Source organism: Lepidochelys olivacea, assembly GCF_965140295.1.
Source record: "Lepidochelys olivacea isolate rLepOli2 genome assembly, chromosome: 3".
Lineage (NCBI taxonomy): Eukaryota > Metazoa > Chordata > Testudines > Cheloniidae > Lepidochelys > Lepidochelys olivacea.
Genome location: NC_140413.1, coordinates 143,222,041 through 143,247,870, shown reverse-complemented (window position 1 = coordinate 143,247,870; position 25,830 = coordinate 143,222,041). Strand labels below are relative to the sequence as shown.

General features: G+C 44.7%; 1 protein-coding gene across 1 annotated transcript in view; it reads left to right on the top strand.

Annotated features, from left to right (window-relative positions):
- The window catches only part of LOC311518873 (kinesin-like protein KIF28), a gene marked incomplete at its 5' end in the record, with an annotated part of 58,565 nt that overhangs the window by 30,601 nt on the left and 2,134 nt on the right, over nt 1–25,830 (top strand). The window contains 8 exons of the mRNA XM_084624941.1: nt 1,856–1,974; nt 3,447–3,554; nt 11,767–12,041; nt 14,049–14,183; nt 14,825–14,991; nt 17,219–17,322; nt 23,055–23,205; nt 23,463–23,687. Coding sequence (XP_084481067.1) covers nt 1,856–1,974; nt 3,447–3,554; nt 11,767–12,041; nt 14,049–14,183; nt 14,825–14,991; nt 17,219–17,322; nt 23,055–23,205; nt 23,463–23,687 — 1,284 coding nt within the window. The remainder of the gene's footprint in view (nt 1–1,855; nt 1,975–3,446; nt 3,555–11,766; nt 12,042–14,048; nt 14,184–14,824; nt 14,992–17,218; nt 17,323–23,054; nt 23,206–23,462; nt 23,688–25,830) is intronic.

Sequence of the window (25,830 nt, the reverse complement as noted above, 5' to 3'; positions counted from 1 at the left end):
TAAGAAATTAGATCAGTTTATTTTTAATAACCTAAACACCCAGACTAGAAGTCCACACAAGATTGTCAAGTGAGCAATCCATGATGTGTGTTCTTCTATAGCTATCTTCCAGAAGGCTTCGTGTGGGCAGGAGCACCAGAAGTGGTGTACCTTTCCCCTTGCTCCACTACTCCTCCTGCAATCAGCTGTACTTAGTTTTGATAAACTGTTTCAGTTCTTACTGAGTTGTGTACTACTGGTACAAAACTTGATAGTAACTTTCTTATATTGTTACTGAAATGGAATTATTCCTTGCTCTTCTCCGAATAGCTCCCACCTAAAATTTGGTCTTCCTCTTCTTGCTCCCACTTTCTTATATAATTACATTTGTCTTGCAGTGCATCTAGGAGATCACACTGCAAAAGGTCTTTCCTTAAAATGAAATGTTCGTACTTTTTTTTTTTTAAACGTAACACTTGTGCTTGTTCAGTCCTGTAGCAGGGTGGCTACCCCACTCCTAAAATAGAAGGGGTTAAAAGCAACCCTGGAAAGGGCTGTGGCTGGGGATGGCTGACTGGGGAAGCAGCTGCAGCTAGGCCACGCCCCAATCAGGCCCCAGCTGGCCTGTATAAAAAGACTGTGAGCCAGAGGCCCAAGGAGTGGCTCCCTGCCTGACAGGGTACTGAGGGTGGTGCAGGGCTGGGGAAGGAGCAGGCTGAGCGGGGGCGCTCCAGGCTGGCAACTCCCCAGGCTATAGGGCCTCGTCCAAGCCCCATAGAGGTACTGAGAGGCAGAGGAAAGCAGCAGGTCTGAACCCCCCTTGCCTATGATGAGTGGCCTTTACACTGCAGTCTGCTCCAGGGAGTGGGGACTTGGTGATGACTGGCAGTAGCCCAGACTGAGGCAAGGTGCGTATAGTGGGTTGGGGGTTCCCCAGGAAGGGGAGACCCAGAGGCAGAGTGTGGGGGTACTGTCAGGGGTCAGAACCCCAAAGAAAGGGGCACTGGGGTCTGTGAAGGACACTGGGGGCCAGAGTTGTGCGGCCTGCAGAGGGCGCTCCATGCTGGAAAAGAGCTAATTCCCAATGACCAGCAGGAGGTGCCGCAGGGGTGAGTCCCACCCTCTTACAAGTCCCAAAGGCAAAATTTTGGTTTGTGGATATTAGAACAGAGAAATCCTGAGAAGCACTTGTAAATGTAGGAATTTACCATTCTTAAAGAAATGGCTCCCTGCAGTTTCAGTCAAATACACTGTTGTATGCGACTCCATGTGCTAAACTGTTGTCAGGTTGCTGTATGTTATTGAACAGCTGCTATGTTTCACATCTCAGGTGGCTCAGTTCCAGAGAAAAGTGCAGTGATTCCATATAGTTGTAAAATTATTTGGGAGATAAGGAACTGTATAATACAGTATATTAATTACTACTATCACTGCCTCTCTCCAAAAGATAATAAACCAAAAATATTTCTGAACAGTAACACCTATAAAATTTAGGGAAGCTGGAAAACTGTACCCAACTCCACAACCAAATTTTGCAAATCTTCATAATGGGTTGAAGCAAAACTCCAGATCCAAACATCCATCCAGACTTCTTGTGTTTAAAATCTAAATCCGGGGTCCAGACTTTTTAGCTGTGACTCATCTCTAGCAAGCACATGAGGACCAACTGACTGGTGAATGGCCGTGCCATTGATACCATATCAAATTTTGAGTACATATTACAATATATAAAGGTTTCTGGGGAATATTTTACACACACACACACACACACACACACACTGATAGTATTTGCCCTCCGTGAGTAACCCTAGTTTAAACTCTTCCTGAAAATGGAGCGTCTTCCTCTGTTTAACATTGAATGTTGCATTTCTTAAAGGTGTTGTCAATCATAAGGATGGCAAACCAGATCCTAGTGTTCTTGCAGTATTCCACGATTATATCAAGCTAATGCCTTTGGTTGCAGAAGCAAATCAGATGAGCGAGGAGTTGAAAAAGGTAAGTAGCAGTATACACGTTTCCTCCCCAGCTACTGCTGTAGTTTTCTTTTAAACTAATAGATTAGCCTCTGGAACACTGCAGACAAACAGTGTGAGAGTCTTGTAGCACTTTCATCCCACCAGTGTTCTGGTCTTTTCTCTGTCTCCCATCTTTCTAGCTCTCTGACAGGCAGGGGAGAGAGTTAAGCTACATTATTATTTTTTTTTCTATCAATCTCTCTGTGCAGTTGTTTTCTTGTAACTGTATTAAGTACACTCAGTAAAGCCTTTTCTAATACAGTTTGCATGCAGGATATTAGAGAAAATAAAGTTTTTTGTGCTGTATAACCTGGCTAAGCAATTACTAAAGAGGGGATTAGATAACAAACTGCAAGTATTTGAGGAGTGTAAATACCAAAACGGGAGAAGAATTGTTTAGATTGTGTAAGGAGGTAAAGGTTAGAGTAATGACATGAAATTTAGCAAGGAAAAATTTAGACTGGATAAAAAGAATTCCACACTGCCCTCTGCTGATTCCTCACTACTCAGAAGCTTCATCACAGCATGCTTGAATAAAGTAACCCGCCTGAACCTTAGTTCATTCCTCAAGTTTAGTAAAGTACCATGCTGTCTCTCCACTCTCTCTGAAACTCTCCAATAGTCCTTCCTTATCTATAGCAATTCACTGTTTGTCTGTAGATCTCATTAGGGTGACCAGCACCGATGGCAGCTTGGCCATGATTTTCACTGAGTAAAATCTCCCTGTTGCTGCGGGATTAAGTGCCAAAGCAGGCAAGCTTTGCATTCAGCATTGGAGTAGCCTATTAAGTTTTTTTTTCTTCTTCCAACAAGTAAGGGACCTAGAAGCTCTGGAGCCTCCCTCTGGTTGTTAGGGGAGAGAGGGAAAGCTATTTTACTAGGCTTTCCATTTGAATACTAGCACCTGAGAGGGGACAAATGTTTGTACCCAAGATTAAGAGCCTGTGACGGTGCAGTTGGGGGGAGAGGGTCATCAAAAGGAAGGAACTTGAGCTAGTTAGATGACTCATTGGAAGGTCAAAACCCACTCCTACGTTAGTACCAGATTTCTCTCTAGTGGTGACGGTAACTCATGTGCTACACTATAAAAGGTGGATCTAAAATGGCTGCCTGCAGTACACAGCAGAGTGGCAGTAAGTGAGGCTGAGGAGGTGTCTTCAACATCTGGATGAATTTCCAAAGTTGGAGATGCCACAGTTCCCCTGGGAAGGGGAACTAAACTTCCAGATGTTGTTAGTTAATCCATTGTTAGAATTTCTCTAACTTCTGTCTCCTGTAAATGTATTTGAGATATGCTACCCAATAAAACTTCTAATAGTAATCCTTTAATATATTAGCCCTTTATGTTGCACCATATTGTGACATAGTCTCATGAAGTTTAGCTAAATCCACACTTGGATACTAATGTCCTATATTATATTCTCTTGAGAAACATTCTTTTTTCCTTTACAGGAGCTCAAGTTGGAACTGAAAGTGAAAAATCTAGCATCATCTGACTCCAGAGGTTATGATCTGCAAAAGGAAGTAATAGTAAAAGTGACTAACAAAATGTCTAACCAGGTAAAGAAGCTGAGCCATTAATCATAGTCTTGGGCTAGTAGCAGAGTTCACTGGAGAGAATCAATAAGATGCAAGCTACACATGACATTTACTGTAATGTACGCTGCAATAAGCTCTGCTCTCCCTCTGTCACAAACAGGGAGCTTTCTCAGTCCCCCTACTGCTTTTTCTCTTATTTGTACACTTACATAACTTTTCCCACCCTTACACGGTGTCCCTGGTTGTTCTTCAAATGATTGCACATATCCACTCCGATTTAGGTGTGCAAGCGCCCCAAGAACAGCTGTCGAGGTTTTTCCCCTCATGGTATCCATAGGCTCGGCGTAGGGGGCCCCCCCAGGGTCGCACACTCATCGCGCTGGTGTAATGGGCTCCCACCGAGCCTGCGCTCCTCAGTTCCTTCTTACCGCCTGTGCAGCTGTTGGAACTTCCCCCTTTGCCTTGAGCAAAGTGCTTTTAGTGCTTTCCGCTGTGCCTTCGTTGTAAGTAGTTTCATAGGGTAGTAGTTTAGTTAGTTCTAGGTTAGAGGCGGTCTGTCCCTCCCCCAGTACCGTGGCATGCCTCTGCCACCGGGGTTTAAACAGTGCTCTTCGTGTGGCAAGCCTATGCCTACTAGTGCCCCTCATTTGAGTTGTCTCAAGTGTTTGGGAGAGGGTCATAGACAAGAGCGCTGCAACATCTGCCGGGAATTTAAGCCCCGTACGCAGCAAGGCTGAAAGTCCTATTTATGGAGGCAGCGCTCAGACCTGCCTCAAAGCCAAGATCAGACTGCATTGAGTACTTCGGCATCAGTGCAAAGTGCGCCGTCAGCGGCTAGGGGCTCTTGGCAACGGTCCTCCTGGCCAAGAAGCGGCACTGGGGCCACCGGGAGAAGACTCGCTCGCCGGCACCGAAGGCAGACAAGCGAGCTCAGCGGGAAGAGTGAGACCTGTGCCAGGCCACTCTCCCTCCCTGGCACCGCGACAACAGCTGGCAGAGACACCAGTGCCAGCAGCACAGACTCCAGTCGCGCTTGACCAACTGATGGGTCAGCATCGAGTGGACCCCAGTTTGCTGTGCCTTCAACCCCAGAAGCCTATGCTGCCGCTAAGGAGCTAATGTCTCTGGCCAGGACACAGGAGGCGGCACCCACAGGACCACCCAGTGGCATTGAGGCATTGACCACCTTTAAGCCAGTTTCAAGACCAGCCTCTAGGGGAAAAACCCCCTTCATTGCCTCACCAGAAATGCCTCCATGGTACTGGGAGGATCGGCCCCACTGTGGTCACCTAGGTCGTCGTCCTCTGAACAGTCTCCTTCAGGATCTGATTATTTGAGACGTCAGCACCAAAGGGAAGCTCCGCACCAGTCCCCACAGGCAATGCTACCATTGGGAGCTCTAGGAGCAGGAATGACCCAAGAGACTTGGTGTATGGGCCCATGGGGTCCAGCACCCCTGAAATGGCCTTCTTGGAACCTGTGGGGGCTTCCCCCAGGCCCAGGGACCGACTCACACCACTCCTACTCAGTGCGCTCAGAGACCATAGCAGCACACAGAGATACCCCAGAGCCAACCCCCAGGGCCAGTGCCAGAGCAGATCCCAGCACTCTGGCCAGCCCTGAAGCCGGGACCGCTCCCAGGTACCGAGACTGGTACCGGAACCAATACCATTACCCACGTCGGTGGACCTAGGGAAGAGGCAGCAGGGGATGCTATGGCAGCGCACGCCTCTTCCTCATAGTCTCCAGAGGACGAGCTCATACTCAAAGGGTCTTTCCCGCCACAGGAGGACTTAAAGGCCTACCAAGACCTGTTAAAGAGAGTGGCCTCTGACCTTGGATTGCAGGCGGAGGTCATCAAGGAACCTTCAGATGGGTTCCTGGATATTCTGTCAGCCACAGCCCCTGCTAAGGTGGCCCTGCCCCTACACAATACCATTTTGGGACTGATTAAGGCTGTTTTGGCAGACTCCTGCCTCTGTTCCTCCCACAGCAAAGAGAACAGAAAGGAAGCACTTTGTGCCTGCCAAGGGCTGTGAGTTTCTGTTCTTTCATCCTCCTCTCGGGTCCCTTGGGGTGGAAGCTGCCAACGAAAAGGACCTCCAAGGTCAGATGGGGTCTACCCCCAAGCCAAAGGAACCCAAGAAGGTAGATCTTCTCGGGAGAAAATCCCATTCGACACGGGGGCTCCAGTTGAGGATAGCGAACCAGCAAGGGCTGCTGAGTCACTATGACTATAATATGTGGGAGGCAATGAACAAATTCAGAGACAGACTTCCCCAGGATAGTCAGCAGGAGTACTCCACCCTGGTGGCTGAGGGCAGAACAGTGGCCAGAGCCTCCTTGCAGGTGGCCCTTGACTCTGCGGACTCAGTGGCTAGGTCTGTGGCCACAGCTCTGACTATGCGTAGGAGCTTGTGGTTACAGGTGGCAGGGTTCCCCCAAGAAGTCCAGCAGGGAATACCAAATCTGCCATTTGAAGGACCTTCGCTTTTTTCGGAGCCGACAGACACCAGGCTCCATGGGGTTAAAGACACCAAGGCAACATTGAAGTCCCTGGGCTTGCAGTCCCAGTTGCAGCCTAGCAATATAGGCTGCAGCAGCATGGCTGTTTTTACGCACACCGGTTTCAGAGTAACAGCTGTGTTAGTCTGTATTCGCAAAAAGAAAACACCAGAATTGTTGTGATCATAGGAGGCATAGGAACAAATGTTCTGGGTGTAGGTCATTCCCGTCTTCCTCCTTCTCTACGGGGCCTTCTCAATCGGCCCAGCGTCACGCGGGCACCTTGAATCACCCATGTTGATGGGTTTGTCAAGGACAGCATACCAGTTCCTCGTGATCCAGTTTCTGTTACCCCTGTTTTTTCCAGTCGTCTTTCCCACTTCCTCCAGGCCTGGAAACGGGTCACCACTGACCGCTGGGTTCTAAACACTGGAGTTTGGTTATACCCTCCAGTTTATTTCAACCCCACATTCCCACCCACCTTCCCCTTTCCCCCCACCATACACTCCTTATTCATATTGAAGCTGTTGTAAGAAGCTGGGAATGGGCGAGAGGGGATGGATAACTTGCTGATTGCCTGTTCTATTCTGTTCTCTGGGGCACCTGGCATTGGCCACTGTCGGAAGACAGGATACTGGGCTAGGTGGACCTTTGGTCTGACCCAGTATGGCCGTTCTTATGTTCTTTCCAAGTACAAATTCCTGGATCTGCCAACAGGCACTCCTTTCTCAAGACCCCACCCTAATTTCATCACCTAATTCGACTTTGAGCCTTCCTTCAACTTAAATCAAAATGAACTCTCAATTAGCTACATTAAGACTTTTGCTCTAGTTTCTGTTTCAGCATTCGGCAACAGAGAAGCTGGTGATGAAATTCATGTTGTTGAACTATTTAAGAGATGAGTACTTGGTACCAAAATCTTCTTTAAAAAGAGTTTAAATGCAGAGAGAAGTGGCCAAAGAATCTCATATCACAGCTGTGTCTATGCTGCTGAGGGTTTTCTGATGAACACCCATCATTGCTGTAGCACTTGTTCATTTTTGTCAGCACTGTCAATAGTAGGAATGCTAGTGTCCACTGACCGTTGGAATTTTTACCAATGTATCCTCTAGATCCGCTCTGATGGAGAATTTGATTGTAACTGTTCACAGGCTGCTTGATGATGAATGGAACAAAGCTACAGGGTTAATATAATAAAGGAGACACTTATTAATTTTTCTCTTTACAAAACTGAAATTTTAGCGACTTGTCTGTCTCCATTTACCCTTTATCATTGGGATAGTCATTGTCAAGGGAAGGATTTGAACATCTCTTACATTTTTAATCCCAGAGTTTAGGCACTAGGGAATTCTGGTTTGAGTCCATCCCTATTTGTAACTGATTTATTACAGGAGCATGTTATAATTGTGATGGGATCCCCGGGGTGCAGCCTGGGACTGTGGGACCGCTGTGCCCGCTTAACTCTCCAGCCTGGGCTGTCTCTCTCAAAGCTTTGCTAGTGACAAGCAGCAAACTCCTCCAGGTGCTGTGATCACTCAGCACAACCGCACGTGGAGCCCCACACCCAGCTAGCGTGCAGGATGCTCCCAGAGCCACTTGTGAATCATGCTGAGAAGGCAAGGTTGAGCAATTCCTCTGTTGTGGCCTTATGCAGGTGAGTCACTGAATTGTAGCTCCCTTGCTGGACTCAGAGTAACAGCCATGTTAGTCTGTATTCGCAAAAAGAAAAGGAGTACTTGTGGCACCTTAGAGACTAACTAACTAGTCTCTAAGGTGCCACAAGTACTCCTTTTCTCCTTGCTGGACTGTGGCTGTTGATGGGTTGTTTGACACCCGACCGGGCGTTGGTTACTTTCCTTGCTGTTGTCTCTGGGGAGCTAATATCTGGCCGATTCCCCAACTTACAGCATGTTTTACTGACAACCATACAACACAATCTCATAATTTCATATGCACTAATAATATCCATATTTAGATAGGTTATGATCTGTTGAAAGTCATTGTTCTTTCTCCTGATACTGCACAGGGCATGCTTTATATGCAAGTTCACAATTGTATATAAATGAGGAATATGTGGGTTACAGGTATAGAGTGTCACAATAACGTGATCCTTATTTTGATCTGGTATGTCTTCCATGACAGAGTGAAAAACCCATCTCCCCTTTCAAACTATTGCAGTTGTAGAATGTAGTGCAATTTTTCTTCTTAAAGGGTTCCCAGCTTTTCTGTTTGCTCAAATCTGACACGAACAATATAAAGCGATCACAGGTTGTGTTGCTTTCTACTTGCCTTTAAAAGCATCTTGTTTCTCTGCATGTGGAATGATGGCTCACAGGAGTGTTATATTTAAATACTAGAAAGGTAGCCAGAGTGTGTGTCACTGTAGATACCGAAGGGCTGAATTTGGTGCACTGACCTGTAGGTCCTCTTTCTCTTACTGGTGTTCATCCTATGGGTTGCACATAGTCACTGGTAAAGCTACCTGAAGAATTTGGGAAATCTGAGTGCACCAAAGTGAGAACCCCGTGACTAGGGCCCTACCAATTTCACAGCCATGAAAAATGCATCACGGGACATGAAATAAACTCTTCCCCATGAAATCTGATGTCCCCTTGTTCCTAGGAGCTCCCCAGCAAAGGGGGCTTCTAGCTCCGGCTGCACAGTTGCTTGGGAGGGGGAGACCAGACCTGACCCACTTCCAGGTGCCTCCCTCTGCTGCAGGATGCTCCCTGGGACTGTGCAGCAACCCCAGAGGTTCCTGCAGCTGGAGGAGACTTGTGGAGTTGTGTCCGATCTTCCCTGTGCTGCTGGGAGCCCCCCAGCAGGGGGCTCCTAGCTGTTAGTCTGGGCAGGGCTGGGGCAGGACAGGACTTGCTCTTTCCCTGCAGGGCAGCTCTCCTGGCTACAGATAGCTCCGGACCCCCTTCTCTCCACTCACTTCCTGTCCCCCTCCCTTTGCCGCTGCCTGGGGAGGGGACATTGTACAGGGAACTGCCCCCCTTTCCACATGCAATTATCATCTTATTTCAATAAAAATAGAAAGAAAGGTGAGGCACTTGTCAGAATTTTTTGATTGACACTTTAGAGCAGCAAATCCCACTCAGGGCTCAACTCACTTGAGCTTGGTAGATATGGACATTGGAGACGTTTTGTAGCGTAGTGATCTCAGTTGACTGCCTACCAGAAGACACATGCAATTACTGTAAAATGAGAGTGCAAAGTAAATCAGGAACCTCAAATGATTACTGCAACAGATCGTGTGGAAGAATTTGGAAGCCAAATTCTACATGCCAGTGGTGACCAACTATTTTGTACAAGCTGCAGTGTTTCATTGGATCACACACATCGGGCAATAGGTCAGTGCCACTTAGACTCGGAAACCCATCAAAGCAGAAAGAGGGCTGGGGATGGCGCATTGCTGGTAAACCAAAAGTTTAAAAAAAAAACCCACAATTTCTTCTCTTTCTAAGACGACGACAGAGAGCTCTGAGACCCGTCATTTAGCTAGAATGGAACTTGTGGCTGCATTTGCAAGTGCTAATAGTCCATTGGAAAAACTTGATCACCCAAAGTTGCATGAGTTCATTCAACAGAATGTACAAAATACCGGTTGCTTACCACATGCGAATAAGCTACAACAGAACTACCTTCCAAAGGTTTTTGCTACACATTTTGAGGAGATAAGGTGTCAAATTAACTCATGTGAGTATTTTGCAATTATTTTGGATGAGTCCACAGATGAGCAAGACAACTATGTACTGCATGGTCTCTTTGATTTTATTTCTGACAAGGCTGAAGATGTACAGACAGGAAAGCTAACAGTGCTCGCTGACTTCATTTATTTGGATGCTGTTAACTACACTACAGTTTCTCAAGTGCTAATTAAAACCAAATTACAGTGTGAACTTTAATAAAGTATCTGCTTTCATGAGTGACAATGCAACTTACATGATGAAATTTTTAAAATCGGTTCTCCAAGGTCTAATGCCAAATGCTGTCCATATAACATGTAATGCACATATAATTTCTCTTGTCAGTGAGCTGTGGGGATGTTAGTTTGGTAAAGTTGATAACTGGTCAGCTACATTAAAAGATCTTTTGACACTGCCCTAGCCGCAAACTTCGATACAGGCAGCACATTGCAAACACGACTGAAATTGGGGAAGAAATAATTGCACTTCCCCCAGAGCCAGGATTACTCATTGGAATTCCCGGTTTTGGCCTGTACAATACCATGCAGCTCACCTGAAGTACTACTCCGAGTTCGTCTCAGAAGAGCGGACGCTGACTCCAATAACGCAGGTTTTAACAGAACTGTCAACCCTTCTAAATGATGCTCAGCTGAATGAGGAAGTTCAGTTTGTTGCCAAAAATGCCACAGGACTCATGGACTTAATCACTTGGTTTGAATCTCGACGTGTCAGAACCCACCAAGCGTACCACAAAGTAATGGACATACTTTTCTGGGCTGGAGCACAGTCAAACAAAATCCACTCTGACAATGCTGAGTTAAATGCCAGTGCTCAGCAGGTGTGTTCTTGCCTGGCAAAGAAGCTCAGACAATATTACTGCTATGGGGAAGAGTCAAGCGATGTAGCAAAAACGGCTCAAAACTTTCAACAACCTGCAGCAAGGTTCCTAAAAGCAGTGCATATTTTTGACCTCACACAAATGCACCTGTTGATGGTGGATTTCAGCTCGCTTAATGCAGCTCCTGGCTTTCATAAGAATTGTAAGCTGGAGATGCCTCCTTACAAAAATATTGTGAAAGAAGCAGACTGTAGTTTGCCTGTGCTACAGTTCTGGAACTCGGCGGAAGGCAGAATCCCCCATCTTGCAAGGCTAGCTAGGCGCTGTCTGACCGTTCCAACCAACTCCGTAGATGCAAAGAGAGCAGTGTCTCAACACGGACAGGTGTGTTCAGCACAGAGACCGGGAATGAAGTTGCTGGATGCTCCAGGCTGACATTCAATTAATGACATTTGAAACCAGAACTTTTTTTTTAACTTAAGGCAATGGTTCACAAGTTTGAGGCTACCAATTGAGATCACTTCCCTACGAAACTCTGATGCCCATATCTACCAATCAGGGAGTTGAGACTTGGTGGTGGTTGCTGCTGTAAAGTGTCAATCAATACATCCTGTCAAGTTCACATGACCTTTCTTTATCTTATTGAAACAAGCTAATAATTGCATCGGTGGGGTGGAGGGCACTCTGTACCTCTCCCCCTGCAGCTGTGGACGATGGGAGCAAGAAGTGAGTTGTGGGGTAAGGTGCGGACCTTTCTGCAGAGGTACCCAAGAGCAGCCGTGCAGAGGAAGAGAAAGTCTTGTCCCTCCCAAGCGAGCCAGGACTAGCAGCTAAGAGCCCTGGCTGGGGTGTTCCCAGCAGCATGGGGGAGATCAGACCCATGTCCACCTCTGGGAACCTGGCTGCAGGAAGCTCTGTGATTGCTGCCTTCAGAGTCCAGCTCTGAAGGCAGCACAGAAGTGAGGGTGGCAATCCCATGACCTCCCCCCCACCCCAATAGCTTTGCAGCCCCCCATCCCCTTTTGGGTCAAGACCCCCACAGTTACAACACCATGACAGTTCAGATTTAAACAGCTGAAAATGTGAAATGTACCAATTTTCAAATCCTATGGCCATGAAATTGACCATAATGGACCATGAATTTGGTAGGGCTCTACCCATGACCGTTTATTTTATCATCTTTCCTGTGTATCTCTAGGTGTGGGTATGGTCTAAGGCCAAGTTCATCAACAGGAAATTCCTAATGGAGGAGGTTTACCAGCATTTTTTAGATGGAGAGGATGTGTATGTGGGCCAAGACAGCGACCCATTTTGGGATCCTGTTGAGGTCATTCATTTAGGATCTGCTCACATTTGGCTTCAGTCACTTGCTTACTGCATGAAGCTGGAAGAACAAACAGAAGTTCTGAACTCTGAAGGAATGGAAGAAGCTATTCTACTTATAAATATAGTTCCGTGTTCCAGTGATGGAAGGTAAAGGTTTGCTGTTCCTTATTTGAACTAGCTCCTATCTAAGATCGCTTTTAAAAAAAAAATCCAATTCAGGAATTTCACAGGGTGATATGTCTGGTAGGAGATGGAGGCTAAAAACATGGGGGAAAATATAAAGACCATGTGAAATTCGAACAAGTTTACACAGGTATAAACAGGAGCAGGATTTGACCCAAAGACATTAGCACATGGGGAAAATATGCCATGTGACAGTACCATTGATGTCCAGGTCTGTCCTGATCTCCCTGGGATTGGGTGCTACGATGACAGCTGCTCAGCCCCTGGGAAGTTGAAGTCCCTTGAGTTGTTACCAGGGTCCTACCCTAGCTAAGTGAAAGAACCACACTGATGAACTCTAGAGGGAGCTGCTGCCAGACTTCTTTGCCAGATGGAGATGGGTTGTGTAAGGAAGGGCCTTAGTGGAAGATTTTAAAATTGTAAATAAGTGAAGTCTTGTTGGACCTTCTGGGAAAGAGGAACAAAGAAAGTGTATAATGAGTAACTACCCATTATCTTCTGTCATACTTTACCTGCTACTGAAAAACTATTACAAAGCACCCTACGTACATGAGGTAGTATGCCACTGAGCTCAGCTGTCTCGGAAATGTTTCGGTGGGGAAGCTCTGGAGGCAGTAGTACTGTGTGGGAGAAGGCAGTGGTGATACTCCAGATAAAACAGGTTTGGGGGGATACAGAGACAATAAACACAAACATTTTGCACCGGTGATTTTCAAGCTGTGGTTTGTGTGGCTCTGCCCTGTGGGAAGCAGAGCTGGTTTTACCACAGAGGTGAAGCTTTAGTCAGTTTTCAAGCAGTGGCACTTCTGGATAGTTGTAGGTCAAGGACGGTAAGGGTTTCCAAAAAATCAGGTGACCAACTACATTTAGAGCCCCACCCCATGAACGGCAGCTTTGTCTGATGTTTGAAGGTTATTTGTAAGCAGATTTTCCATCACCGTAATTGAAGTTTAACAAACGCACGGAAGGCCAGACCAAACCACAAATTGACCTGGAATGCTTAGAGTAGTGGGAGCGGCAGGTGATGATCCTCTCTAGCCTGGGGAAGGAGTGTTTAAAAAAAAAAAAAGTGTTGGTAGCATGTTTTAATTAACACTATTTTAAACACCACTTAGCCCCGAGTGTAGACCTTGACCAGCTAACACATTTGTAAAGGCATTAAACCCTGTCTACACTAGATATTAAGTGATGTTTATATTCCAGGGCCAGTAAGGGGAAAAGAGTCAGTATTAATGCAGAATCTTCCTTGCAGTGCTTGTCTGCTTGGGAAGTTAGTGCACAGCAAGCTAAGGTGTGAATTTACACATCACTAATTACTCAAATCTAACTCCCCATGTGGGCTCTCTTACAAAGTGCCTTTGTGTGCTTTACTTTACTACATGTCAACGTGTACTAAGATAACTTGTGTCTGCTTTCATGGTTCAGCCTCACATTGTACCACCCGAAAGCTCTATAGCTTGATAAGGTTGGTTAAACAAATATCTTTGTTTAGTTGTAATCCACTGAATTAGGAAACTGGTTTCTTTGTAAAGACAGTGTGGAAAAATGTTTTTGGAAGGTGTTTGTGTGCCCCTTTCTCTTCCCTACCTCTATACTTTATGCTTTTTTGGTCTATTCTGTGTCTCTTTCAAAGATTTTATTGCACTTCCCTTCCCCCCACCTCTTTGTTTTCTCCTAATCCCTGTCTCTCTCACTCCTTCAAAGGATACCAGGCCTATCTCCTAATCTTGCCATCTTGGAGAGCCAGTAGCAAAGGAAATGAGCTAGATTTGTAATATACAGTCCCTTCCACATGGTTTCCTTTCCTATCATAGGTGGTTACCAGACTCTTTGTGTGTAAACAGCTGTCCTCTCCTCTGTTCCAAGCCTCCTCCTCACTGACCTGATTCATTCACTAATGTCACTGTCATATATTTGCTGTGAAAGCTGAGCCAGATTTGACATGTCATATCCTTATTCCTACATTTTTAGAGCCTTCGGAGAGGATGATATGATCATTGACCCTTTGGAATTGCTGGGAAGAAGAATTGATTTCCAGATTCACATCTTACAGTGCCTTGGAGTCAAATGGCTTAGAGAAGTCACTGAACGGGGCATTCAGATAGGGTGAGGGGTTGCATTAGTTCACTGCTTCCTTCACAGTATGTTCAGTTGGAATCATTGGTGAAAGCAAGAGCAGTTTCATAGTTATCCCAACAGAAGTTTCCAAATCGCATGAACTACTATCATCTGTTAGATCTCTAAGCTGCAGGATCTACTTAATGTCACAGGCTCAAAATCACAGCTGTCCTCTTAAAGGACATGTTAATAGGGGTAAGCCCTGCCTTGAACAGGAATATTTGAACTCATTTGCTCCAAACAAAGGTGAATTTCCTCAGTGAATGGGAGCAAAACACGTCTGTGGGTTGGTGGGGGTTGGGAGGAGAGAAAACTTTAAGCTCTATAATACAAAATAAAATCTTGTATCATTAAAGCAAATGCATTTTTAGAGGATGACAGAATGTTCAGTGACAAACTGCTACAGTCAACAAAATAAACCCTGAAAATGAATCAAGTGAAGTAATATTTTCACATAACGTGGTTGGTGAGTGCCTGCACAAAGCATTCTATTCAACAAGAGAGAACAGCTGACCTCAAAATGTTGCCATAATTCTTTTGTTCACATATTCTTTGTTCAAGTAGCTGACCTTTCCAAATACTGAACTGGGCAGTTATTTACATTTTATGTTAATGTTTCATTCACCTAGGTACAGAGTTTATGATCTTCTACACTCTCTATACACCAAGCCTGTCTGGAAAAACATGAATGCTAAGATTGAAGAGACAGTCCACTTCTCAGCCCTAAGTGCATCCCATGAATTTTTAAATTATTTACAAAAAAATGCTTTAATTGTTGACTTGTGGGGGCTTCAAGGTATTTCTTTATAATAATTCTTTTTAATTTGCATAGTTCTTCATGGCTGTGGGTTGTAAATAGAATCAAACCATATTCTAACATAGTTTTCAAATATAAAACTGCCTGATGGCAAGACAGAGCATGCTCACTTATATTACTGTGATGCTTTAATTCAATATTAGTTCAGTATTTAAAGACTGATTAGAATTTGCTTGGCGTAACCATCTCAGAATGAGCATGTCAACCTAGCCAAGAAGGATCCAATCATTTACATCATTTGATGCTTAAAGCAGCCTCTATTAAATAGCTCTGTGGCATCTCAAATTTAAGAATCTCATTGCTTTAGAAACATTAATGAAATAAGTTTCACAACACCCCTCTGAGGTAGATAAGCATTATTACCCTCATTTTACAAGTGAGAGCACTGAAGTACGGAGAGGCTAAGTAACTTGCCCAAGGCCATACACCAACTCATTGTCAGAGATGGGAAACATATTGTGTAGTCCTGGCTTAGACATTAGTCCTTACTCTCAGTCCCCTACTCTTCATGGTGGGAGGAACAGAGTCTGAAGTGTGACTGCATGAATACGACAGCTTGTAAATACTAATATTCACTTTCATGAGAGTTAGTGATTTTTTTCCAGCAAACACTTTCCAGGACGCAGGCGTCAACCCATCAGACTGGTTTGCCGGATAGAAGCAAAAGTAGAAACATAGTCTGGTACCATTGTTAAGAGCATCCGTGTTCTTACATTATTGTTTAGCATTCGTGTGGACAGGGTGACAGTTCCCTGACTGTTAGGGAACATATTATAGGATAGGTTTTGATCTAGGCCTAGTGTTATAAACTAAGACAGTTACTGTTCCCTAGCATGGATATAGTTCCCTAGCATAGCCAGTAAGTTGTTCAGTCCATCCTAAAAATAGAAGATGATTGAACGTGGATGCCAATAAGCCACAGAAGCGAGCAGTTCTTGTATGTAGCGCTTTTTGAAGTATGATTGGGCCCTAAATCTCGGAGGTTTGAGTGCTTAGATTGCACTGTTATCTCTGGTATAATGGATCAGGTCAGGACATCCTGGAGGTGCTGTGGCATGACTTATGACTAAGGCTGTGATTTAGCCAAAGACCTCCGTGACTTCAGCCAGCACCGGCTGGGAGCTGCAGGGTCCCCTGCAGAGGCTGGGAGCGGAAAACGGATCCACCGCGGGCAGCAGGGGGCCCTGGGAGCTCCACTCGCAGCTGCCCAGGGCTCCTCATTTTGCCACGGATATTTTTAGTAAAAGTCAGGGGGGGGTCGTGGGCTTCCGTGAATTTTTCATTCATGCGCCTTCACAGTCGTCTGTGGCTCCAGACTAACGTGGCAGAATCTGATTCATCTTTTCATGCTCTCCCCTCTCTCCCCCGCAATTTCTATTTTTCAATGGCAAAAAGGATGACAAAAGGGCAGAGAGAAGAGGATGGGTAACAGGAGAGGGGAATGAAAGTTCATAACATTTTTCCCCAAAAAATCTTTACTGTTCTTGTGACATTTTGGGGACTATTCTGACCGGTAACTTTGGGGGCCTATGTTTTGTGCAGCTGTGGTGCAGTTCCCTGGCACCAGTAGCCATCCCACAAGCCTTTCACCAGCCTAGTTACTCTTTGCAGGGTAACCCCAACAGCCTTTCCAGTCCCAAGTCTCCCCAAATACATCTTCCTTGTGAAAAAACCACCCCCTCAGGGACAAAAGTTACCCCTGACATAAGCGCTCCGTCAGCGGGAGAACTTCTCCCATTGACAAGCTTCCGCTGCTTGCAGAGGTGGTTTTATTACGCCAACAGGGGAGAGCGTCTTCCCCAGATGTGCTGCAGTGGAGCAGCTGTATCAGTGTAACTGTGCCGTTGCAGCATTGTACTTGTAGACGGGGCCTAAAAATCTGTAGGTTTACAGCCCAGTATCCCACGTATTTAGAACTCTAATGTCGCTAATTGTGAAATTGGTGTCTGAAATTTTCAGTGTTTAATTGTTGATGTGTGTGTTTAAAAGAATCAAACGTGTGATGTGAGATGTGTTATCCAAATGGTATATGTTGGAGGCAAGTTTGAGAAAATGGAGATTACTGGTGTAAATTCAAGAGACTTGTCAGAGCTTGGAGCGAAATATTTTTATTTCTCCCTAAATATTTCAACTGATGTACAACGCAGATACAATAGTGAAGGCATGTGACAACAGTCTTAACTGGGCTCTCTTTCCCACAATGCAGAAGGGTGCGCTGAATTGGACTACTCCCTACAAGACATGGTCACAAGCGAGGGTACCATTATAGTTGATAATCCAAAAACTGTGATTGCAAAGGATATTGGTCTGGTGAGTCCACTTAAATTATTAGTAACATTCTTTGATAAAATCAGTGGATCTGACGAACCTGCAAGCTTTTACTTCCTTTTTTTTTTTTTTTTTTTTTTAGTGTAGACCAGGTCTGAGTAGTTATTTACGCAGGTAGTCCTTTGACCTTAATGGGACTACTCTAGTGATTAAAGATTGTAGGATTGGGCCCTGGAAGTATGCAGCATTTCATGAGAGGCAGTGATCCATATGTACAGCACAGAATCACTGTCATAGATAACGCACCTTGTCCACTCATGAGTTTAATCAAAGAGCTACTGTACACAGCCTTCTAGCTGCTGACCTGCTTCAGACAATGCTTTGGAAAGCACCACCGTTACGTAGTTTTGTTTCAACTAATTTTTAAAATCTGGGATATATTAGCAGACCCATTTAATGACAATGGCCATGGGGCTGAGAGCTTGGGCTGTCGTCCTCAGGGTGGGAGGCTCCAGCAGCGAGTGTCCCACAATGCCCCTCACAGCTAAGTCGGTGGAAGCGCACCTGGTGAGGACGTGCGCCGTCGACAGAGGGGGCGTAGTGTAGACATGAACCCTGGCAGTAATTGTTTCAGTGGCTCTACATGGACCTAACTAAAGTCAACTTAATTTTGTAGTGAAGACAAGGTCTCAGATTTGTTTATAGTGGGGAAAAAAGAATTTTATTTAACAAAGAACAGAGATCCGAACGAGAGCAAGCACAAATATTGGAAACAAATGATTACATATAAAATAAAATCATAACATGCGTTCTAGAGCCTAAACTTAACTTATAAACTTCATTAGACAACAAAATGTCTTCTCACTCAAAGTTCTTCTCCTAGCCTTTAACAGCAAGTTTGGCTGTGATCCTCCATTTGTAAAATAAGCCAGCTGGCTGTTTGGCCCCTCCATGAAGGATACCACCCTCTAGTGATGCTTCAACACCACCTAATCATGGGCACTCTAGTTTCCTATTTTGATTAGGAGAGGGACATATTTGAGTGATGTTCCACACGTCACTCCTTCTCCAAGTGGTCTCAAAAAGCTAGAAAGGCACACCTAAATGGAGTGCTCTCTGTAAGCCTTGTTGGACACTGAAAGGAAGGACATAGCTCGACTTCAGCTGGAACTCATCCCAATGACTGACAGTTTGGGCAATATGCCAACTTGAGCCAGGCCTGGAGAAGACAAAGACGCAGCCTCGCATTCCAGACTACATATGTACTTGCCACAATATGACCTAGCCACTTCAGGCATACACGATACCTAGGGGAAGGGTGAGACTGGAGGGACAGACCAAGATGATGAATTGTGTGAAATTGCTCACTCGGTAGAAATACCCACCAACTTGTATGATCTAGTTGGGCCGAATGAACTCAGTTTTTTTGCATAGGTACTAAAGTTGATTTTGTTTAGGATCAGACCCAAGCGATTGAAGAGATGTTGTGTGAACCAGACATGATTAAGGAATTGATCTCTGGATTTGACCCAGTTTTCCAGGTAGAGAAAGACGTGTATTTCTCTCTTCCTGGGAAGTGTCGCTACTACAGCCATGCATTTGGTAAAAACCCAAGGAGCTAAGGAGAGACCAAAAGGGAGCATTGTGTAACGATAATGCTGCCCTGAGACTACAAATTTCAGAAACTTCTGTGGCTCAGGAAAATTGCCACATGAAAATAAGCATCCTGAAGATCAAGAGCAACAAACCAGTCATGATTCAAAGCTGATAGGATAGTAGCTAGGGTCACCATTTGGTATCTCATGTACTTGCTGTACCTGTTGAGACCCCAGAGATCAAGAATAGATCCCACTCCTCTCTTGGATTTGCAAATCAGGAAATACCATGAATAGAATCCTTGTCCTTAGGCATAGACTTCCTTGCCACGATCTCTCATTAGCTGCTGTTGTACAAGAGAGTTTTAGGGGCCAGATGAGATTAGAAGCACTCTTTGCGGGTTTTAACAGTGCTTCATTTATAAGGAGGACTGCAGAATGTCCTCCAGCTTGTGGGTATGTTCCTGCACAAACTCGTGTTGAAGCCATTCACTTCAGGAGATCCTGATGCAACTTAAAATCCTCAGCCCCTGGAAAGGAAGAGTCCAGTACTGCGGTCTCGTTCGGTGCCCGGAAGATGAAATAAGCAGAGCCATTGGAACCTCTCAGTCGAGGTCCCTGTACACGTGGATCAGACTGAACTTGCTCTGAGGAATCCGCCTCCATCCGAGTCTGCAAGGAGGGGATACCACAGGCTGGTTGGATGACCTTGCCATGGAGTGTGTTGAGGATTGCGAATGTTCAGATCAAGGAATGTCCCCCAGGTTCCAAAACATTGGTGATAGGAATATGGCGGAAGCAGTGACAGTCTCAGGACTGACTGTGATCCATAGGAGGTCTTGACAATCTACAATACTGGTGTCTCAAAGCCAAGGTAGAGGGGGGGAATGTCCCCGAGCTCAATCCTGACCAACACTCAAGTCATCCAAAGGCAATGGGGGAGCCACTGCAGGAGGAGCAAGCAAACATCCAGCCTTGTCCGATGCCCAATACGTCAGTTGCATCAGTACCAAGGCAGATACAGAAGTCGATGCCTTGAGGACTGACATGGGATCACACTCCCACTCGGTACGGTACCAAAACAGAAGGCAACAGCGAAGGCTGGGTTGTTACCGATCTTGTAGACATGGTCTACCCTGCAGTCCTCATTGGTACTGAAGATAGTAATTGTGCCAAAGGGCCCCTTTGTTACCATAAGGAGGTCAACCTTGGCTGCCCACTCTGAGCCTTAGACAATACAGATTATGGTGCAGTCAGTTGAGACAAGTCTGCAATCAATCCTGGCAGCACTGAGGACCACACAGAAGTCATCCCATCAGCTGAATGCTCCTGAATAACTGGGGAGTCAGGAACAGAGAGGCAAGGCAAATCTGATACTGCCTACTGTGGCAATGGAGTGGGAAGAGCTGGGGCTGATGTAATCAGTACTGGACTCAACGGGCATCCCATGGATGGTACTGGAGTTTATGGTACAGCTTCCAATTGATGCCACCTCAGTACCTGAGAGTAGGTAAATGCTCCGGCTCCATCCTGTGTACCAGAAGAATCACAATATCAGTCTGCACTCTTGGAAGAGGAGGCAGAATCTTCCTGAGCTCTGGAGTGGTTGCAGTCCATTTTGTGAGGCCTTTTCCTTGGAGGACCAAAGACAGGAGAATGATCTCTCTCCCTCCTGGGGAAGACATCAGAGTCTGGCCAAGGAACATCCGCTCACTCTGGTTCTGAAGTTGCCAGAGGGGCCAGACAGTCCTGGAGATCCCCAGCATTGTAGGGGTCTCATGGCCTGCTCCATAAGGTGCTGCTTGAAGTGCAAGTCCCTTACCACCTGTGTTCTTTTCTTGATTGTTGTGCAGATAGATCACCTTTCTTTAATGTGCACTTCTCCCAAGCACCACAGGCATCATTTGGAGGGTCATATTGGGAATGGACAATGTTAAAACTTTGGAGAGGGTATTGCACGAGGATAACAATCTATCCTAATTACTAGAACTAAACCTAAGGTAGTACTAAGCTAAGTAACTTTCAGCTATGTACAACAAAATCTGAGATAGAAAAGCATGGGGTAAATACCACACACAGCTCCGATTCCAGCTGCAGGTGCTTAGAAAGAACAGAGGGAAGGAGGTTGGGGTGGCATTGCCCTTAAATAGCCTAAGAAGGGGTAAAGGCCACAAAGCACGAGTGCCACTCCTACAGATACTGCTAGGCAGAGTTCTCCTGTTTCAGTGTGCTGGGCTTGTGCACGTCATCTTCGATGTGCTGAGTGGATTACACGTCTGCAACAGTGTAGTGACCCCCTTGTCCTCTTCTCCAGTTTGCACTTTTTAAGGTGTTCCTGGATCTTATTAAATACATTGCAGGGTCTTTCAACATATTGTTGGAGGTGGTACAAGATAAATCACAAACTGCTGGGCATTTTGCACCTTGCCATGCCTGTAAATCAAGGGCTGTTGGAGCCTGCAAAAGACCTGTGGCAGACTCCAGCATAGACTGCAGCTATATCCAAGATGCAGGCAGGCCAAGTCTCTGACAAGGGCTTGGAACACATTTATTCTCACCCAGTACCAGAATCTCTTGTAGCAGCTGCCCAGGAGAAATCCAAACCACAAGGGCCTCCCAAAATCAACACATAGGGAGAAAGACCCCAAAAAGTTGGATGTACATCAACATAAAGTTTTAGTCAGCCAGCCTCCAGATGCAAGTAGCTAATTACCAAACCTTTCTCACAAAACCTATTTACGCTGGGATATGCTGTCTCAATTTATGGACAGGCTTACTCCTGAACATAGGAATGAGTTAAAATCTATATTGAATGAGGGGCAGCTGATAATTCATACTTCCCTACAAACAGCACTTGACACATCAGATACGGTGGTACGCACCATGGCTACATCTGTGGCAGTGACAAGATCGTCCTGGTTCCAGGTATCAAGAATGCCTAGGGAGGTCCACATCACCCTTGAGAACCTTCCTTTTGAAGGCAATTAACTTTTTGATTCAAAGATTGCTGAGGCACTCCATTCATGAAAGGGACTGCAGAGTAGCCCTGGAGACCATGACCTGTACGTTCCAGAAGGAAACAAGCAGGACCTCAGAATTCCTATAGGCAGCATAGCACCCCCTCTAGCCACTACTATTAGCAACCTCAGAGGACATTGGAGCAGTTGGGAATCTGGTCTCTCTCTTCTTTACACTCTGGCAACACTTGTGTAGCCTGTTATGCTAATAAAAATCTCATTGAAATGAATTGGTTGCAAAATAAAGTTATTTTAGCTAGTCATATATGATAATTTCAGCTGGAGAAATTAACAGTTTGAGTTACAGTTTAAAGAAAATGAATGACCACTTGAATAATAAATACCTAGCTCTTACAGAGCACTTCTCATCAGCTTTCAAAAGAGGTCAGCATCATTATCCATAGAGTGTTAATAAATGAAAGGCAAGTGAGCGTCCCTGTAGACTGGGTAACAGAACTGTAAATCATACAGGTGCTTTGCTGTACACAGACCTGTGTTCTTTATTTTCTGCTTTCAATTGATTTGAATTTATTTAGGATGGCACATAGCAAATGCTCTTATTGGAAAACTATCTTATTTCTCTTGCTTCCTCTTGATCATTTAATGCAGGACCTGCAGGACTTGATTTTCTAAAAAAGTAAATTGATGTCACATAGTCCCTAATTAGTTAAAAAGCAAACCATTGAAGTTCCTACTTAAATGCTTCTCTTTCTACCTTTCATACTGTAGTCACTCTTAGATAGCCAGTCTTTCTGTACACACTTGCACAGTCTTTGTGTTGTAAGATCTGGTATAATTGCTCTTGGTCAAATGACACTGATTATTTTTAAAAATCTGACATTAAAACAGTGAACAGCTGAATCAAACAGTGGTGGCGATTAGGATTTTGTATGGGCAGATGTGGTGCAACTGTAAAATGTGTACACGGGCCCTTGATATCATAGTGGTGGCATATTAATATTGATTCTTTGATTGATCGGTGGATTGAAGTATAAATTGCTCCTCAAACTTAGTTTGCACAATAGCATGAACAGTGTGTGGTACATAACTGCTTCCATGCAGGGTAGGTCATGATTCCAATAAAACCTTACATCCATCTGTAGAAGGTCTTGAGAGCTAAAAATCCTTACTGGTATTGATACTCAAATGTTTTCTTTAATAGGGCACAGCTAACCAGATATCTGAACTTTACCTGAAGCTGCTGAAGTTGGAAGAGGAGACTGAGCTTCTTAGAGATATTAACAGAGCTTTAAGGGAAGAAAATGCATCTCTTAAGGATAAAGTGAAGAAGTGGGAGACAGGACACCATGAAAGTCAGTGCAAAACACAAACCATGCCACAAAATTGCATTTTTCTGTTATGGTTAAGGTGTACTGTGGTGAGAGCCTCCTGGAACAGTTGGTGCTGAGAGTTTATGTGCCACTGAATTTTTTTCTCCAACGAGAGAATATGGATGAAATTTCATCACTTTCAGCTAATGACCATATAAAAATGCAGAACGAAATATTTTGTGTCTGTCAGTCTAGGTTTTATTATTAACTAATAAAATCCCTCCTGTTTTGCATTCTAGGTAAGAAATTAAAGTCTCCTAATAAAAGGGCAATTAAGATGACCAAACAGCCTCTCTCATCAAAGGAAGCTGACCAGATGTGCAACCATCGGACCAGCTATGATGCTGAATTTGCCAAAGCTCTTAAGGTCTTCTACCAAAACATGAACTTAGTGAGAGGGCAATTCCTGAAGCTGAAGCACAGCAAGCCCCCCGTATGTATGATTTTTATGCAGTTGACAGGGACTCTTCTATGACTTGAGTCATTGTGTATACCAAGCTTTGATTACCTCAGAATGAAGATACAACTCATCTTGTCCTTTGCTGTGGCTGCTATTTTCCTTCCTGTATTTGTACTGGAACCAACCTCCTCTCCCCCATGTGCTTTGCATGGCTGTATTATCAATATCAAGGTCCACAAAGAGTAGCTAACAGTGTAAAGACGCACACTGCTGATGCTTCAAATGCAAGGAGCGAAGTGCTTACTTGGCTAATGGAAAATGAGTGTTTTATCCCAGCCAGCAAGGAGGAAGGATGTCAATACCTTAGGCTCACAAGTCTTATTCTCGAGAAAAGAAGAAAGACTAGGGGGACCTGATAAGTCTTCAGATATGTTAAGGGCTGTTATAAGGAGAACTGTGATCAATTGTTCTCCATATCCACTAAGGTAGGACAAAAAACAATGGGCTTAATCTGCAGCAAGGGAGATTTAGGTTAATATTAGGAAAAACTTTTAACTATGGGAGTAATTAAACTCTGGAATAGGCTTCCACAGGAATCCCCATCATTGGAGGTTTTTAAGAACAGGTTCGACAAACACCTGTCAGGGATGGTCGAGATTTATTTGGTCCTGCCTCAGCACAAGAGGCTGACCTCTCAAGGTCCCTTCCAAACCTACATTTCTATGATGTTGTTCATAAGAAAGGATATGCACTAGTTTCTAGTTCCAGCCCCTAGAAAGAGGCCTTGGCAGAAAAATCTCCATGGTGTAGTTTTCCTGGCTTGTTTCACTAAAGCCTCATCCCCCTGGAGTAACCTGATTGTGTAAGAAAAATATTTCTACATGAAAAACTCCAAAATCGGTCAGTCCCCTATTAAAAGTCAGTCTCTTTGATTGTGCAGCATAATACTGCTGTTAGACTATAGCTGATAGCCTGGAGCACCCTTGAAAACTGGCAATTGGCAGGATCACCCCTTTTTTACATCTCCTGTTTCTGTCAATGGCAGCTGCTACCAACAGTGATTGCCTGATGCTTCTAGGCTTCCCTGACCTCCTCCTCCTCCTTATCAAGGCCACAACAACTGCTGTTACTGCTCACTTGCCTAAGCTCCTCCACTCAAGGGCCCACAACTCCCAGCTCCTTGCCAGCCACAGGTTTGTAGCTGTCTTACTCTGCCTACAGTAAGGCTTGGATGCAGAGTGCATTCCCTCGGGCTGCTCAGTTAACCTTGTGTGGTTGCTCCTTCTCAGTTCTTCATAACTAGTTATGTGTACATCACATCTTACCTACACCTTCTATAGCAACTATAAGAGTCTCTGCAAGTAAATAGGGGAGGGGAATACAATATCTGTGTTATCACAAGGTTGAAGATGGAGATAGGTAGATCGCTACTTGCTCTGGCAGCACTGTGTACCTTACAGCAGCTTAATCAAGATTCTGGGCTACTCCAGGTGTGAGTAAGCAAACTCATGTCACTTCATTGTGACTCAGTAATTATTCATTTTACATGTACTGTACTTCAGCACAACATTAGGAATAAAACAGGGGTGAGCTGAAATGGGTAGGAGGGGGTGTGGGGCCTTTTTTACTACTTTGATATTTTTGTGTGTATATTTACATTAAAAAACAGTCTGTTATGGACTTTAGTTGTTGAGAATGGAAAGAAGCATTAGACTAAGTTTTTTTTTCCAATCTGAACTGAGGAAAAATCTTTGCCTTCTAAGTCTTTAGCATTAAATGTTGTAACTTAAATCACCCATAGAGTCTAACAGGGTAGACGAGCTGAATTTCTAACGTAAGAAATCTTTTAGACCTTTGTTATACATTCTGAAACAAGAACACCAAACTCTGAAGGGGACAAAACACAGATGTAGCAACTACCAGCCTGTTACTAGTTCAACTCCTTGCAAATAACTATCAGTAATTTCTCTTACATTTGATCCTAATCCTCAGTGTTCTAGCTGCAGAAGGAGCAGTAATTTCATTTTGTTTTTTAAATTATAGTTGCTCAAATGCTGAGGACCCATGCAGATTAGGATACAAAGATGTTTTGCAGTCTGAACAGGAGAGTTCAGAAGTAGGCATTTTGTATAATAGGAATTAAATGTGTATTGCTATATGGAAAACTATTACTATATCCATGTACAGGAGCCTTTGGTAGTGGGGTT